At 42.8% G+C, this 19284-nt stretch overlaps 1 protein-coding gene across 1 annotated transcript; it reads right to left on the bottom strand.

Annotated features, from left to right (window-relative positions):
- Positions 1 to 13727: 13727 nt before the first annotated feature.
- On the bottom strand, positions 13728 to 19049 carry LOC308415263 (melanoma-associated antigen 10-like; the record flags this gene model as incomplete). Its single annotated transcript, XM_080910253.1, has 5 exons — positions 13728 to 14738; positions 15655 to 15744; positions 15934 to 16073; positions 18414 to 18565; positions 19006 to 19049. 5 exons carry the CDS (start codon positions 19047 to 19049, stop codon positions 13728 to 13730), a joined length of 1437 nt encoding a protein of 478 aa, XP_080766379.1.
- Between the last annotated feature and the right edge of the window lie 235 nt (positions 19050 to 19284).

Raw genomic sequence — 19284 nt, 5'->3', positions numbered from 1 at the left:
ACCCCAACTGCATGTGAAGGCTCATTTCCCCAGTGTAGGGGAGTATCAGGGTGTTGTGGTGGGAGTGGGTGAATGGGAGGGGGAGTATCCACATAAAAGAATGGGGAGAGAGAATGGGAGGGGGAACTGGAAAAGGGGTAACATTTGAAATGTAAATGCATATACTATCCAAAAAAATTAATCATACTCCTAGGGAAATAGCTCTAAAATTTGTAAGGATGTAAGTGGCATACATATCACTAGGAATGAAAATGTATTCTAATAGCAGATGAGAGACTAACAGGAGATACGTTCTCTTGATTTTCTTGTCCCTGAGATTTCTAAATTCTAATGAGTACAGTCAGTTGGCTTTCTCTTTGTAGATGGGCCCAATGCAGTGACTACTGGTATCAAAATGGCATTCATGCTTTCATGTATGAATACAGTATAAATTGAGGAAATTCTATGAACTTCAGACTCCAAAGTACTCTTCTTTCAAAATACCATACAAATATTATGCAAAATGATGGGTATCATTATGACATTTCCACACATGCATTCTATATACTTTGTTTATATTATCCTCCATTTCCTTTTCATACATTTTATTGAAAAATGTTGTATACATGAACATCAGAAAATTGGCCTCTGATTTTGTTTGTTGTTGTATCCTTATGTGGTTTTGGTATCAGGGTCATACTGGTATTTTTTAGAATGAAATTTGTAGCATCCTTACATTCCTATTTTGTGAGATAAGATTAAAACATTGAGGTAAATTCTCCTCAGAATTATGGTAAACTTTGATAGTGAATTCAACCATCTATAGGCAGTTCTTTGCTAGGGAACTCTTAATTATCTTCAACCACATTCTCTGTAATAAATATTATTAATTTTTTATATCCTTTTGATTTAACTAGACTGGTTCACATGTATCAATATCTATTCTTTCTAGATATTTCCTGAGTTTTGCAGTATAGGTTGCAAAGTACTCACCAACAATCCTCTGAATTTCACTGGCATTTCTTCCAATGCTCTCCTTTAATCTAATTTTATAATATATTTCTTTCTTATTTAGTTTACCTAAGAGTTGCCAAATCCTGTTTTTCTTTTTCAAAAAAGAAACAACTATTTATTGATTTCTGTATTATTCCTTTACTGTCCATTTAATTAATTCCTACCCTTAACTTTATTATTTCTCTTGGACAAATAATTTAGGTTCTAATATATTATTGCATTTCTAAGACATTGAGATGTATTATTATTTGAATTATTTGTTCTTTTATCGTTAGCACTCTTAGCAATATACTTAATGTATACATTGAGTTCCTTTACTATTCAGAAAATCCCTTTGTCATGTAGGTTACATTCACATGCCCCAAAAATTAAGATGAAGGTATGTTTGGAAGGTCACCAAGGGGTTCAATTTCCTAATTCAAAATGTGAGCTTTCCCAACACCTGGGATTTCTGCCCCCATGAAGAAATCCTAGAGACCAATTAACTATTCTGTCACCTTAACAGTTTCCAAGAAAATTATCACTGAACGTGTCTTTGGGGAGGTTTCGTCTTCAAGCCAAACACTATTTTAGAGATTGAGATGCTATAAAGAGAATGGTACATGGTGCTTCCTACACTGTGTCCCAGCTAACCCCATTGGCTTAACAAGGAAACCCATGCCATTTCTAGTAAGTTTCCTCCAACTGTGCAAATGTCAGTACTTTGGGACAACTCCATATCTCTGACAAGTTGCTGTGTACAATATAGGCCAGCTTCCATAGCCACAGAATGGCTGTCTCCAGCCAAGACCTCAGAAGCTATAGGAAACAGTATGCAGCAGAGATACCATTAGAGCGATTTTTCAAAGACATGCTTAGCCAATCCCTCTTTTAAGCAGTGAAATAACTAGCCCTAGGCTTTCTACATTCAGTGTTCCAATCTCCTGCAGCCTCACACTACTTGTGATATCATATAAAGCAGAGTACTACTATGAACCACTAAAGTAGATCAAAGAAGCTGATTCTCCAGGATTATACATGAGTACATCCATCATATAAGTAGGAGAAATTTCTGAAGGTGGTTGATTGTCTGGAATGTCCTTGATCCATTCATCCAACAGAGACCTCATTACAGCAATGGTGCTCAGCATTCCCAATCCCATCCTATACTGGCTTCAGTTCTTTTACCACTTCTTTCACATTGTACTGGACTCTGAAAACATTGCTGAGTGTCAAGGAACCTAGGGATTCCCTAGACTGGCTGCAATTTAATATGCCATGGCTGGTTGATATCCATGTGAGTCCTGCCTTTTTCTAAAGAGAAATGGAAGAGTGGATGGAGAGAAGGGAGTGAAAGTTTGGGGTAGGGTGGGAGGAGAGCAGGGAGGAAAAGCCTCAGTTGAGATGTAAAAATAAATAAATAAATAAATAAATCGATAAATACCAGAAAAATATGTTCCATGAATGCTTTAGAATTCCAGAACACGATGACAAAGTTGAGATAGACCTACAAATGCTATCATGGGAAGAAGTGCATCTATTTTAATATGTGTTTGAAGGCAAGTTGAAGATCAATAGAAACACCATTAAGCATTTATATTTAAATGACTAGTATTTTTATAGCCAAACTTATATGGAAATGACAAAAATAATGTTTAAACTCATAAATATCAGAGTAACCATTGCAATCTTACAAGAAAGGACTGAAATTTGAAAGGGACAATTATAATATATTTATAAAATTAGGCTGTTTTTATAACTAAAATGAACCCACAACTTTTGCAACATTTAAAATGTTTAAATAAGCCTAACTGTAAAAATATTGGTTGTATATTAGGTGAAGAAACTGCTTATAGAGAAACACCAACTGATTGTTAAAACTTCAACACAGAAAATATTATTTGGCCATATACATTTATGAGCCTGAAATGCTTCCTTCCACACTACTGAGGCACCTAAGCGGCATAAATTTACATATAATTTACTAGAGACCTCCTCTTGTGGTTTGATCATGTGAACCTGGAGCTGACAAACCTGCTGTTGAGGGAACAGTGAATACAGACCAAGGCATGCTGCTCTCATTCAAATGCCTGAATATGACAAGCATATCATAAGGGGAAGATTCTTGCTTCCTCCTAACAACTGTGGGTTTTGGTGTTATTCTGTTCCCAGAGAGGAAAGGAGAAGGTATGCCTTGGGAACTGGGACTCTCATACAAAGTGTTACATAACACAAAAAGCAATTGTGTCAGTTTGTGAGTCAACAACAGTGTCTCCCTGGCAATGTTTCTGAGACCACACTTATCTTGACTCTTTATTAATTCTGCAACAGATGGTTTTCAATTTTGTTTGTTTGTTTGTTTTGGAACAAGATCTCATACCTCCGAAGCTGTGTCCAGGCCAGCTTTGAGCTTGTAATCCTTCTGCTTGTATTTCTCAGTTGTCAGAATTACAGTCATTCAATCTCATCCCTGGATTTGAGCAGATACTTTTGATTTCTACATTATGAGCCACATTTGAAGGTATCATGGGAAAGCTAACAAGGAATGCCAACCTCTTGTAGTCAAGGTCAGTTTCCTGCACCACCCTCTTCAACATGCACCCTGATGCTGAGGACATAAAAATGCTGGGGCTGTCCATGAAAGGGCCAGGCTGACCCACCTCTATGGAAGTCGAGGCTTGGGAACAGTGCCGAGGGTTAGATAGCATTGCATACAGACTCTAGGCTCAAGTTTAAGATGTTAATTTACTACCACAAAGTTTAAGTAACCATTATGCATGTTCTTTTGTGGAGAAAGTGGTGGACTTTCTCAGGCAGTGGTTGTCCCTGAGTTCAAGAACATGTTTATGTATCTGAATAGCGTGGAGGTGACACAATTGTTCTCCGAGTATTGATTTTCACCCTCTTCATCATCCTCGGTACTCCTCTTCCTCCTTATTTTCTTCATCTTCAGCCATTTCCTCTTCTTCTTGCTCCTCCTTCACATTGTTCTCCCATATAGATATTGCTGAGAGGGCAGCCTTAAGAGTAGGTCTGCATACCTTGTATAGAGACATCATTGAGGCATATCTGAGGTACCATGAGGAGCTGGTGGGCTCATTCCCAGACTCTTCCTTCTCTGATGGACAATGTGGATCATTATCTGAAGAGTCGTGTTTACATGGGCTACTTGTCTCCTGAGATGGAGAGATGTATGGGGCACTAACAGGAATGTTGCCCTTTCTAAATGTACAAGAAAGACCCTTGGAAAGGTTGCCTGCAGGTGTCTCTTTGTTGCTAAAGGCTTGCTGGGACTTCATGCCATCTTCCTTGACATTATATAACCATGGGAATGTCTGGTAGGTAAAAGCTTCATCTTCATTGGACTGGGCCCTGGGTTCTCAGCATCTGTGAGATGAGATTGTGCCTCACATACCTGAGGCCATTTCCCCTTTTGTTCCTCTCAATATTTTACAGGAGCTCTGGCTTGTCCCTATGGAAACTAAAGTTAGAGTAGACCTGAAATGAAATGGACTAGGACAGCCAGTTTGAAATGTGTCTAAACTGACCCCACCACATTCTGCTGTTCTTTGGAAGGATGGAGAAAAATGACCTAAGTGGCTGGAGAGAGGTGATTTGTGCAACATCAGGACCCCCATAAAGAACAATGACTCACAGGTAAAGATGGTGAAGCATGTATGTGACATTAACTGGCATCTCAGAGCCTGTCTGCCTGTCTGCCTGTCTGTCTGTCTGTGTGCCTGCCTGCCTGCCTGTCTGCCAACAGACATCCAAAGGGCAGCCCAGAGTTTAAAGTCAAAGTCTACTACTTTTACCTTTCTGTGAACAATGGCCCCTGCCACCTGAGGAGCTTGAAACACACCGTGCATGGGGTACGCAGATAGGAAGATGTTATCACAAAACATGGGAGAGAAAGAGCTCTGTACTTTACCATCATTATCCTGTTGTCTCCAGAGCGTGGTGCAGAATCCTCTGGGCGAATCCTTCTGAACTCATGCAGGTTGAACTGGCAAATAAAACTCCCCAAGCTCTCCATTTCAAAAATCTTCCCTGCGCCCCTGTGGTGGATGACCTCTCTCTGAAGCATGTCTACTTCAGTGGTTAGGGTGTCTCCATCCTCACTCCAGTTCACAGACTCAAAGTCCTTGCTGTGTGCTGACATCTACCGTTTCCTAAGGAAGGGAAGACTTAGGAGGTTGTTGTCACCTTCCTCACCGGCTGCAGGTTGGCGTTGGTCTTCAGGTTGGAGGCTGTCTTCTAAGGCGGGATATCATGCACTGACTAGGTCACCTGGCCCCAAAAAACCTATCCTTGGATATACCCATGGTTCAGATGACAATTGGATGGTGTCCCTCTGCCTGGCCCTTGCCCAACAGGCAGGTCCAGCTTGGTGGCATAGTGCTCACCCATACTGCAGTAACTAGTCCTCAGTCATATTCTGGACTGCAGAGCATTAAACATCCCTCAAGACAATCCAGAGTGTCCATCCTTCCAGGACAGTTATCTCACAAAGAGTGGCCACTGAATGCTACTGTCAGTTGTGGGGCACCCATCTAATGAAGTCATCCTCTTTGTCACATGATGCCACAAGGTAGGTAACAGCCAATCTGGACCTAGACCTTTAAACTTGTTTAGGGATATAGAAAAGTCATAGGGTAAAACATTTTTTGCTCAAAAAAATGTATATGAATTTGTCTCAGTTTCTAGAACAATCTTTTGTGTGTCTGCATGTATATTCTGATAAGGTCTACTGTTGTATCAACTGAAAACCAAAATATGTTTCTTTTTCTGTTTCTAAAGCAAAGATGGAAGTTAACCCCATGTCCTCAGCTTTACTCAACTATCTGCCCTCATTTAAGTTCAAGCTTGGGTATCCTAAAGTCTGATGATAATAGATAGGCCCCTAGGTGACTGCATCCAGTACAGTCTAGCCTTGCTTGATATCTTACCACTAGCTCCTACACATATTTTCACATTGGTCTCTTCAAATTGCTTCTGATTTCTTGGATATGTTTAGATGGACCCAAATAAAGAATGGTGTCTTCAACATATGACTGTTCACAAGCATGGTAACATGATTCTACTTTATCCTCAGTGGCAATTTTACTCCCAACTCTGTTATGTGGTTGATTGGCTATCTCCTCAGCTGTGTTTTAAATCTACATGTGGAATTCCACTTGCTTTTCAGTGTCATTTTTCTGTGTGGGTGTCAAGAGAAATTCAAATAGTTTTCCTTTCTTCCCAACAGAATTCATTTTTATGGCCCAGGACATGTTTATTTTTATGCTACTTGTTTAGCTAGATATGACTAAAGCAATTGAAACCTGGCATGAATTAGTATGTATTTGTTGATTAGGTAATGAAGTTAGGAGGCTGTCGCTACCGTCTCCGACCAGCAGAAAAGGAGCGACGACACAGCGTTCTTCTCAAAGCGGTTTATTCAGGAACCTTACAGCATGCCAGTGAAAATCTTTCTCTCCCGTCAGTCTCTCTTTCTGTTTATCTTTCTCTTTCTCTTTCTCATCTCCCCGCCCCCAAGTGCAGTCCCTTTTATCCTCTCTCATCTCCACCTACTCAGTCCATGTTGCGTGGGTGCAGTTCATAGGTCCGCGTCATCTGGCCTGATCCCGTGTCATGGGTGCGCCTGCGCAGCTCGAACGGTGGGTGTGGCTAATCTTAGGGTGGGGGGGCAGGAGGAAGTCAGGTGCTAGTCACAAGACTAGGCCGGAGTCCCAAGTGTCATCTTGGGACTGCCACCACACCCGCTCTCCACAAGAGGCCTCATAGGATGGTTAAGAGGCTCCTCTCCTTCTTAAATAACTGACTAGAGTAAGGACCCTTTGGTTGAGTACCTAACTGTATATGAGTCTTCAGTGGTATGTCTCAAGCTCTGGGTGACACTCTTCTTTGTTTTAGACCCTGGTGCTCATACATACTTTCAGGGGTGTGCCTGTTCCCACTGGTCAGGATATTGCCCAGGAGTATAGCTGCCTTTGAGTCATCTATGGTTCTGTAGTGACCTCAAGAAACTCATTAGTTAACATAGCTGGAGAGGTGAAGTCATTCCTTTGGTATATCAGTATTCTCTATACCTGGAGTAAAATCTTTTTTTCTCATCTTCTTAAAAAAATGTGAGTTAAATGTATGGCCAGTATCTCTTCTGTGGTATGAAATAGTGTGTCACCTAGTTATTGTAATACTTGTGTGGTTTCTACTATGAATTTTAAGATAGGCAATTGATTTTGAGCTATCTTCCTAAGTTTAAACTTACCCAAGGCAGAACTACAATAGGAAATAGACATGAGGAAGGAGTCATCTTTGTTTACATCTGATACAGCATCAAAAGATGTATAAAGAGAGGATTATTCAGAAATTAACAATGTTGTTTCTAACAGTAAGGTGAGGAACATAAGGTAAAACAGACATACACACACCACAACAACATCAATTACAAGAACAACCAAATAACAACAACCAAAAAAGATCAACAAATGCATTATGTGGCAAGAACTACATGAAATCAGTTTATATGCACACTAACAGACAAGTCTAATGTTCTTTGGAAAATTTGTAAGACTTTGAAACCAGAAGAGTAGTTCACTAGAGTTTACACTCTTTTATAGTGGGACTGCTACTGGATCCATTTCTGATGGTCAGAACTGCAATGAGAACCATATCAGTCTCCCACTTGTCACCAGTTAATTGCTTCTAAATAGCAACCAGACTTTCTCCTACGCAGAGCACATTCCAAGAGGTTGTAAAACCATTAACCAAAGATCATAAAAATGGAGCTAACAATTTATTATAGGTGCCAGGATAGAAGATAAAATATTGACTGGGTTTATCTATACAAAACTTCACTAATAACTTATACTTTTAAACCTTCAGTGAACCTGTGGAGCTGAGACAGGTGATGGATGTTTAGCCAGATAATTACTCCTAATAGATATACATGTAAACATTCTCTTTATAAACTTCTATTTCAATTTATGATTTGATTTTATGTGTTAACTTGTGATGAACTTTTTAGCATATGATCATGTATTCTGAAAGATGTATAAGTGCTAATGACAAGGAGAAAATACAGTACTAAGCTGAGAACTTTTTAGACAGAACACTATTTTAAACAGATCTGAATAGAACTTTTTAGAACATAACTGAGGATAACTATTTTAGTCAGGACACAAGAGAACTTTTTAGTCAGACCTGAATTCAAGAAGAACTTAGAAGTAAAGGCCTAGCATCAGGAGAAAGTGCATTGAGAGTAAGAGCATCGTTGTGACATCAGAGCAGGAGGACAGAGCAAGATCAGAAATGCAGAGTGGAATAACTTAGAGATTATGGGTAACATTAAATACTAGGAGAGCCATGTGCAGAATGCAGCGGGAAAGAGGAAAGGAGAAGAAGCTGCAGGGAGCAGAAGGAGCAGGCTTCTCCTTACCACGGGACAGAACAGTTCCTTTCTTAATAACAAGGCAGGCTTAGTCTTATTAAGAGGAGCAAAGCTTTCTTCTTACAAACTTGGATTTAACTCATTTAGCATTAACATGGCAGAAGCATTTTTCTTTCTCTATTAAAAAAAAAGATTGGAGCTCATTTTTTCCTTCTTTAATTGGATATTTTATTTACTTACATTTCAAGTGTTAACCCCTTTTCTGGTTTCCCCTCTGGAATCTTCGTATCCCATCCGCCCCCTTCTCCCACCTCTATGAGGGTGTTCTCCTATCCACCAACTCTCCCATCTCCCCACCCTGGCATTCCCCTACACTGGGGTATTGACACTACACAGGGCCAAGGGCCTCTCCCTGATAAGGCCATCCTCTGCTACATATGCAGCTGGAGCCATGGGTCCCTCCCTGTGTACTCTTCAGTTGGAGGTTTAGTCTATGGGCACTCTGAGGGGGTCTGGTTGGCTGATATTGTTGTTCTTCCTGTGGGGTTGAAAATCCCTTCAGCTCCTTCAGTCCTTCCCCTAACTCCTCCATTGGGGACCCCATTTTCTTATCCAGAATGAGTAAGTTCTTTCTGCACTGGTGCTTGGTCTTTTGCTCCATATGCATATGTAAGTATAGATTGCCCCTCTCTCTCTCTCTCTCTTCTCTCTCTCTCTCTCTCTCTCTCTCTCTGTGTGTGTGTGTGTGTGTGTGCGCGTGCGTGCGTGCAAATATGTTACTGTGAGAATTCCTGCAAGTTTGACCCAACTGGTTTGAATGGAAATGTGTAAATGTGAATGTGTTAATCTGCATATGAATTTATGTGAGTTTATGCATATTTGCTTATGTAAAAAGTTTCCTTCTGTGAGTGTAATTCTCTTCTCCTTGTTCAATAGAAGTTTATTGTTCCAAACTTCCTCCTAGCCCCAAAAGTAAGAGGCATCTGGACAAAAGGAAAAAGGCTCTAGCAATTAATTCTTTACTTAAACTACTGCTATTTTGGGATGAGGTGCTAAGTGCCAGAGACTGTAGTTTCTGGCCTCAGAGGAACGCAGAAGGCAGGTCAGCTATAGTAGCAAAGTAACTTAGACTTATAAGTAAACATTTTTATTATTAAACAGCAACACTAAATGTCTTATAAGACAAAAGTCTCCCCATATCTCTTAAGACAAAAGTCTCATCTTCCACTGCTGCTACCCCCCCCCCCATGCCTCAAGGAGAACCAACAAGAATGAAGACCCCAACTGGGCTGGCTCCTGGCAAACAGGCAAACTTTTCTAGGTTCCTGATACAGCTAGAAGGTCAGACAAAAGGAAGCAGCAGTGATGGATGGGGGAAGGGGAAGTAATGACAGTAAGTATTAAGACTTGGACAGAAACATTAACATCTGGATACTCACCTATCCAGGATTCAGCCAGACAATCCCCAAATTAAGTTTGACTCATGCAGCAACGTTTTAAAAAAATATTTCTTTTAAATTTAAATAGTATATTTTGAAAAATGTTAAATACATAATAAGTTTCATTTTTATGAGTTCAACATTGCTTTCTGTGCACTTACTCAGTATGTAAATTATAACTTAGCATAGCTCTAGAAGCTTGGAGAAGCAGTTTGAAGTTTGAATCTTATTCCAAAATTTGCAATTTATGTAGACTAATATTTCTAATTAAAAATATCCTTCTCCTGTATAATACATCCTGACTACAGTTTCCATTACCTACACTCTTCTCAGCTCCCCTTGCACCTCTCAGCTCCCAGCTCCAGTCCCCAACTGTTTCCTCTTCAGAAAAGAGCAGACCTCCAAGGGACAACTGTTAGGAAAAGGGTGAAATGGGGTGGATATGGCCCATGGAGGTATGGCAAGGCCTGGGGGTAAGGGAAATGCCTCTGGGGTGTCATGTTGGGAATCCTTTCCCCCTGAGGAACCAGCCACACAACTGTATAGTACAGAATAATAGTTTATTCAGGGAGAGAGGGAGGGCAGAGATGGAGACAGAGACAGAGAGAGAGGAGAGAGAGAGGAGTAGAGGCTGGCCATGAGCACATGGTGGGGGGAGGGAAGAGGAGGGGGAAGGGCTGGAGAGAAAGAGAGAGAACAAGAGGAGGAGGCAAGCAGCCTCTTATAATGACAGGTTACTGGGGCAGAGCATACCCTATTGCCAGGTAACTGAGGGGTGGGGTTTACAGAATCCCAACATTCCCCTGTTTTGGTTTAATTAAAAAAGAAAAATTAGAGGTGATGGTGGACCAGGAATAGGGTCATTGTGATCTCTGACTGCTTCATGCTTGTTTTGGGGCCACACCTCTAGAGAGTCTAGCAAAGTGGGAGTAGGGATGTTTTTCAAGTCTTAGGCTGTTCCCTTATTGTCCAGGGTCCGTGGAACCACCTGAGGATAGATTAAAAAGAACAGGTCCAATAGAACAAGGAGAAGGCTGAAGCATCTGTAGGTTGCTTCTCTGGAGCTATTCTAGATGTAGTGAGTGCCAGGACTTGACAAGATGCTGGAACACACATATGTATACATTATGGGTAGAGATTAAGTACATTTGGAAGAAAAATTTTGTAGGAACAGTCCTAGTGCTGCCATTCCTTCCCCTTTTTTATCATAAAAAGGAGAAAAGGGGGAGTGGGAGGCCAATGGTGAAGGGGAATAGGGGCTCCAAGAGTCTCATTGGCTACTTCCTACTGTCTTGGGGCATCATACGGGGTGGAGCTGGCTTTCACCATCAGGCTCCTCTATGGACAGTGGCTTGTAATCCTGTATCAGGAACTGATTAATAGTATGGTTAGAATTTTTTTTGTATCTATTGTTGAAGAAATACTGATAAGGTTTGGAGCATATTAATACAGAATGTGTCCCAGATGTCTTAAAACAGTTTGCCATGCCATGAAGAGGGACAGAGAAAAGGTATGGAGTCATGGCAACATCAGAGCCAGGGCAGCTGATAACAGGTGAGGTAAGGTTTTTAGGCAGTATCACTGGGGAAACTTTAAGTGGAAACTGTGAGTTCATTTTAGGGGGTATGTATAGCCAGCAATCTTTAAAGCAGCCAGGTCGGGTGACATTAATTGAGACATTTTTTTTCTGAATTTTGATTGTACTTACTGGGGTTTTTATGGTAGAGCTTACCAACAATTCCTGTCTTCCACCTGGGATCTCATGGATCTTGTATGTGCAAAAAGAGCTGTAGGTGTCTCAAGAATCATCTTAAAAGGGCCCTGGTAGGGTCTAGTTATTGGATGACAACAAGAGAATGATGTTTAGCAACAGAAGGTTCTGGACATCCCAAACTTGGCAGATGCTCCCATCTGCTGTTGGAGGAAGCCTCTCTGATGATGACTGGAAAAATCACGGATCTATGAGTATAGCAGATTCTTACTAGGAATCATTTTATTGATTTAATTTTTTAGACCAGTCCTGTTTGGCTATACCCTATGTCTCTAGCTATCCAGTTTTCAATCATATCCTAAACCTTAAGTTAAACCAAACATTGGTTGGCCACTTACTTCTACAAGTTCAGACAACCATGTCCCTTGAAGTGCCCCCCACATCTTGCAGGCATGGCAGATTGTAGGTTGAAGAATTTGTGGCTGAGTTTGTGTTCTCTTTCTGTGGCCCATAGAGTACCTTCCCACACCAGAGAGACTAGAATGCTGGAGTGAAGGCTCCATTTAGGCACCAGCTCAACCTTCCTACATTAAATTAGATATTTTATATTTTCTTCTACATTAGGGCCCCACTATCAGTGTACAGGGATCAACCCTCTGTCCTAGCATCAGCATGGGTTGTTTGGGGATCTCCATGGGAACCCTCAGCCAAAACCTCAACCAAATGCAATGCATTTATACCACTGGAAACAAACCTTGCTTGGCCACCAAAGATAGCTAGGTCAGATTCCTTATTCTACATTACTATGAGTCCTCCTAACTATGTCGCTGTCTTAGTGAGGGTTTGCATTGCTATGAACAGACACCATGGCCAAGACGACTCTTATAAGGACATAAGGACAACATTTAATTGGGGCTAGCCTACAGGTTCAGAGGTTTAGTCCATTATCATCAAGATAGGAAGCATGGCAGTGTCCCAGCAGGCATGGCACTGGTGTTCTACATCTTGTTCCTAAGGGAACCAGAAGACCAACATCCTCAGGCTGCTAGGAGGAATGTGTCAAAGCCAATGCCCACAGTGACACATTTCATAAAGCAAGTCCCAATCACCTTTATAGATTCCAGGATGTTTCCACTACATTAGGCTTCTACCCCCCCAAATGTTCCCCAATTCCATGTCTCACCATATATTCTCTCCATCCATTTCCCATCCCTCCTACTCCTGTCCTTGTCTACTCTCAACTGAACTGCAAATGTTATTCTATTTCCCCTTCCTAGGAAAGTTCATTCATCCCCTCCCAAGCCCTTCTCTTTACCTAACTTCTCTGGGCCTTGTTATCATTTACTTAACAGCTAATACCCACTTAAAAGTGAATGGGTGTTTTTCTTACATGTGCACTTCATGAGTGTCTGAACCCTGTGGGGATCAGATTCCCTGGAAGAGGATTTACAGACCTACCATATGTGCATGACTCCCAAACTGCCTTGGTTAACCGCATTGACAATGGGCTGCTTGCCCTGCAGACCTCTATGCAAACCTTCTGTACTAGTGTTTATGGTCTGAAAGAACCTCTATCAGTATTGACAGGGCTGTAGATCCCGCTATCACCCTATCTACATAAAATGATGATTCTGGATTCTACTATATCCCACTTTTCTATAGGTAAGGAAACATCTGGCTTTTGCTATGTCCCACTGCTAACAGAGAACTTTACAAAGAACAGATACCCAGCAAAGGTGTTTGGATTAGAAGTTCCATTTATTTATTAATTTTTTTTAGTTTTAATTTTAATTTGTTAACCACAGTGAGATAGTACACAGTATAAGACAATAAGAAGTTAACTTTATTCTTGTTCTAGTTAATGCAAAAAATTTCCCATTGCGCAGGAAACTCCAATTTCAATGCCACTGGTATCTTGTGACATTTTACAAATGAAGACAAAAATCACTCTTTTGTTTTCAAAATAATAAAATTCTTCAAACGTGGATCAATAACAATGTGTTCATTACAGAAGACTTGAAAACTAATGGATCTTGTAACAAGAGTATTAACATTTTGGAATACCAAGAATCCTAAAGTCACTCAGAATAAAAGTAGAATGCAATATGCTCTCCTCCCACCAGCTGTCAAATGAGGGTACAATACTTGGATCACTGACTCACCCTAACCTGATGTTGGATGGGAACCGCCAGTGCACTAGACTGTGTGCAGGTCAGAATTGTAGAACTATCTGCTGGGCGATCCTGGCCTGGGCCCTCTCTATCTCATCTGCCAAAGCCTCTGCATATTTTTCAGTGTAGGCTCTGGGATCTGTCCTAGTAATACTTGCAAAAAACTCCAAGATACACATCTTGGTGGTTTCTGCAAAGGCCCTTGGACCCCACAGGAACTCATGGCTAGGAGGATCACTATTAGGTACCCACCTGTATTCCAGGTACCCTTCCCGTACAAACTCCTCAGAAATAAGCTTCCTGGGGTTACTATGTATGTAAGGATCCCTCACACCACCACGCAACCCTATGTTATTTAGCATTTTCCAGATAATGTCCTCCCTGACACAGTTTCCCTGCATGAAAATGACACCCAGTACAACTATGAGGATACCTGTCTTGGGCATACCCTGGACATCAGTCAGCATCCCATCATAGGTGATCCCCAGGGCAGTGACAAGATTATAGGAGTGGACAGAGGGGTCCACTTCTACAATGTCAAGGCCAAAGACCAACTTCAAGCACTCAGAGGCCCTACTAAAGATCAGAGGGTAGTACTCATCATACTCTCTACCAATACTTTCCATCATTTCTGCTCTGGTAGTGAAAGCCTTCATTTGATATTTGACAAGCAGAAAGTCCACCAAGTCATACATCTTTATGTTCCGTGCATTGTACAACATACGCAGTGGGTTTTCCTGCACCTGTACTTGGTCAGTGGAAGCTACCTGAGATGGGCCTTCAGGAATAGAGGCCAATGCTACAGGGGGAGAGGAGGCTCTCTGAGGACTCTGGGGAGGACTAGGTATTCCACTACCATACATCTTTAAAGTGGGAGTGGCTTCCTCCTCTTCTACCACAGCCATTGCAACCTCTTCATCCTCTAACTCTCTTTGGCCCAGAGCACCACCTTGGAGGTTGTAGTAATAGATATTATGGGAATTATCCATTGTGACTTTCCAGTAACAACAGGCAGAATAGTATCTCAATGACACCAGTGAAGATATACAGGCCTGGTGGAGAAAGGAAGAGAGTGTGAGGATTCTGTTGGCAGCCAAGGTCTCACAGCCCTCAAAATGTCATGTTATTTTTCTTGAGTAGTGCTCTAGGGTCACAAGGACTCTTAGCAGTCCTAGAACCCTGAAATCCTCAAACAGGAAGTGACCCAGCTATTTGGGGTACAGCCAAGTCACAGAGAAGGTAACGTCAGGGCTACCATCCTAATATTTAAGGCCAGGGAATCTGGAGTGTCTATATTCTAAGCTGCTGGTACCATTGATATATACTTATAGTATGTACCTCCCCCTAACTTCTGAGGCTACATAGCTTTGTGTTTGTATATGACCTGAAGACACTGTCTCAGAAGAAAACTTTGATCTCCTACTTTCTGAAACTATTTTAAGAGATACTGACAACATCCCACAGCTGCAAACTACTAGTTTGAAACAGTTCCCATTCTTCATAGGAAGGGTGAGGTAGGCTGTGGGGAGTAACTGTACTTAAAGTAAATGGTGTCTTCTATAACTGATCATTCTGGGCACTCAGGTTTCCCCTCTCAAGGGCCAGACACTGCCTTTCTGCTGGCCTGTAGCCAACTTAACTGTTCACCTCTATGAAACATAATAAAAGGGATTAAGTACTTCATATCTGGCTCAGGTTCAATTACAAGAGATAGGCCAATTCAATGTATTCCATGTATCTTGAGATGTTGGAGGTCTCAACACTCACCTTGATAAACGATAAGGACTGAACTGTTTCCCTGATGATCCAAAGCTAATTTCTTTAAGCCAAGAGCCTATTTCTGTGAAACAGAGGGAAGAGGACATGAGGTTAAGGAATGCATATATGGTCCCTGGGTTTTCTCACAGATGACAGGAGGGCAGGGAAGGAACATTTTTGTTTAAATGGCAGGACTCCTTTAGTCCTCACCTTGAGTCCTGACACTCCTGAGACCTTCTCTTTGATGACTCCAGTAAAACTTCCCTTTACAAGATCTTTCAGTTCCCTGAGACCAGTGACCTGCAAACAAGATGGGGTGCTCAGGCTGATAGCACTATCCAGCACTGTGGGGCCAGGTAAATGAGAAGTGAATGTGGGTCTCCTGATAGGGATTTCCTTGACTCTTCCATTGGAGGTCCTTACTTGGACCCTGCAAAATCCTGGAACCTGTTTTTAAGTAAGGACAGCCACTCTGGTCAGCACCCTTACCTTCTTGACATCTGAAAAGGTGTCACATCTCTTTACATCTATATGGGCTGTCCTGGAATGTTCACACGACCTGGGCTCATCTCTGCCGATTTTAGGGTTTTCTAATTCTACCTGAGGTTCATTCGTCTGACTTGTACTTCCTGATCAAATGGCACAAGACCTCATATCTCCAAAGACCTTCCTGCCCAAGGTAGAAGCAAGCATACCACTTAGTGTCTCTGAGTGTTGGCCCTAGAATATAACCAGCCAGCACAGTCCCTTCTTTCTGCGCTGTGGACACATACAGTCCCCAGAAATACATGTCTGAGATATGGCTAATCCTGGGACTTATCTCTGTTTACTACATGTGGTTCCCTCTGTCAAACTGACATCACCCCTGGGACTAATATCTTCACCTCCTAGAGAAGTCCCACCACAAATCATTAAGCATAACAGAGAGGCAGGCAGACATAGTACCCACATATCCAGGACTCTCCAGGCAACAGTAAGAGAGGTGGACAGGTATTATGATATCCCTTCTTGGGGAGAGGATTATACTTTTTCCCCACCTTTAGTTCTCATGATGATAACTCAAACTCACCTAGACTGCTTACAAATGCTGGACACCTCCTCTGGTAACCTTTATGTGGCTCCCTCTGCTGCTCTGATAATATCCTTTGGTGGATACACTCACAGTCCTTGGAGAGAAAACAGAAGTGACAATGAAGCATACCTGTATACCTGTGGGTGGGGGCTCACAAAGCTTTTGAGAGTAGAACTGACAGCAATGGTAATGCTGGATTACATGTGGACTATCTAACGTGTGCTGTTCTCAGTGGATATTACCTTAACTGCTAATGTATGTATCCTAGGAGCTCATTTTCCATGGACCTCAGAGAAGGTCTTATATCTACTGAGAACAAGTAGGCCACTCCCCTGATTAGTCTAGCCACATGTAGTGCAGTACTATTTATGGATATACAGCTGAGTTATCTAATGGGGGCATCTCTTTCATTTTCCCCTAGGATCTTACCATATCACTGCATGAAGTCTAGGCTCTCTCTACTCCAATTGCCTCCAAAACATGATCTAAATAAGAGACCCTTTGGAGGATGGAGGGTATCTCCCATGAGTGTGCCCTTCCCTATTTGGTACAGAATGGATAAAGGAGAAACACAGGTTTGGGGTTCTTCTACCTAGGCATAAAATCTCACCTTGATTCCAAGAGTACCCGGAGACGGTATGGAGAACATAATCATGCTTTTAAAATATTTTCTTAACTCATAAATAATTTCATACATTGCATTTTAATTATATTCAACCCACTTGAGAGGGAGACAGAAACAACCACAAGGGGGGAGGGACAGAGGGACCTGGAAGGGGATAGGGAGGAAAGGGAGAACATGATCTGATGCTCTGGTACTGGGTGGGGGAAAAAGAACTGAAGACCTGAGGGCCAGCAGAAAGAATGGAAACAGGCAACCTCAGGAGGTAGGAGTTTAGGAGGACACTCCAGAATGTACCAGAGATCTGGGAAGTGAGAGACTCTCAGGACTCAAAGGAAGGGGGGCCTTGGATGAAGTGCTCTACAGTGGGGAGAGGGAACTTGTAGAGCCCTACTCCAGTGGAGGGTCAGGACATCAAATGTGGGAGGGGTTGCTATCCCACAGTAGAAACTCTGACCCAGAATACTTCCTGTCTGGAAGAACTGCAGGGGAAAAAAAATTGAGAAGAGACTGAGGAAAGGAGGTCCAGTGACATGCCCAAAAGGGGATCCACCTCCATGGGAGGCCCCAAGGCCTGGCACTATTACTTAGGCTATGGAAAAAAGGGACCCATCATGGCTGCCCTCTGAAAGACCCAACAAGCAGCTGAAAGAGTCAGATGCAGATATTTACACCCAACCAAAGGACAGAAGCTGCTGGCCCCTGTGGCTGAATTAGGGAAAAGCTGGAAAAAGCTGAGGAGGAGGGTGACCCTGTAAAAGGACCTACAGTCTTAATTAACCTGAACCCCCCAGTTTTCTCAGACACTGGACCACCAACCAGGCAGCACTCACTGGCTGATATGAGACCCCCAACACATACAGCAGAGGACTGCTGGGTCTGGGTTCAGTCAGATAAGATTCACCTAACCCTCAAGAGACTGGAGGCCCCAGGGAGTGGGGAGGGCTGGTGGGGTGGGTGATTTTTGTTCATCCTCATGGAGACAGAGGGGCAGGGAGGAGGTATGGGATGTGGAATAGTAGGAGGGTGGACTGGGAGGGGAATAAAATCTTGAGTGTTAAAAAAAAAAAAGTGGACCAGCTGTCTTCCCTCTAGAAAACTCTGAAAAGCCCCCGGGTGCCCAGTGTGGAAGGTGGGGAGGGTCTCCTCCCGAAAGCGAAGGGTGCAGGGAGTATTATTAATTTTTTGGAGTAGTATTATTTAAAGGGCAGGGAGTAGTATTATTTAAAGAACCATCTATCCTGAATGGTTCCCAAGTCTGCCCAAAATTCTCACCCCAACTCCTTAACTGCCAAAGCCGTGCCGCTCCCTTCTCGGAGTCCGCAAAATGGCGCCGAGTCCAGAGTTCTCGAAGTCCGCAAAATGGCGCTGAGTCCACAGAGTCCTGGGATATGAAACGCTGGCGGTGGGGGGGTGCTGGGGGAGACCTGGAGGGGCGGCAAGGGGTCGGGGTGCTTTAGCGCATGCCCATATCAGAGTCCACAGAGTCCCCGGATATGAAACGCTGGCGGGGGGAGGGGTGCTGGGGGTATCTGGAGGGGCGGCAATGGCCGGGGTGCTTTAGCGCACGCCCATCTCAGCACAGAGGCTTCTTTAAACTCAAAGTACTTCATAAAACTTCCCTAAGGCCTCCATGTCACCAGATATAGAGGACAGAGGGCTCAGAAGGGAAGGTCTCATTCACCCGAGTCAGCACTGAGGCGCCTCAAACTAAAAGGCCCGCGGCCTCCTGAGTCCCCGTAAGAAGGAAACACCTTGGGCCCAGGCTCTTTCCACTAAGTGGGCTTCCGCTTGCTTTAGGCCCAAAAGAATACAAATCCAGTTCGACAGTCTGGGCCTGTCCATCGTGATCCACCTCACAACCTACTCCGCGGCTTCCGTCCAGACTAACATTGTCACTCGGTCCGTCATTTCTAGAAACCTCTGAAATGGCGCCTAAGGACGGAGGCCCAGGAGGGGGACGGAGAGGGGCGCAGTCGCACACTCGTGCCCCTGTTTGGTTCAGCTCACATTATTAAAACTATATGGGGTGCTCTGAACAAAGCGGGGTTCCGCGGTCCACTCTTAGGTACTCATTTCACTGACTCCCTCACGGCCTGTTTGAAAATGGCAACTTTAGCCTCGACCATCGAGGAGGAAGGGGCTC

This window comes from Micromys minutus, assembly GCF_963924665.1.
Source record: "Micromys minutus genome assembly, chromosome: X".
Classification (NCBI taxonomy): domain Eukaryota; kingdom Metazoa; phylum Chordata; class Mammalia; order Rodentia; family Muridae; genus Micromys; species Micromys minutus.
This window is presented reverse-complemented; position numbering and strand designations above follow the sequence as displayed.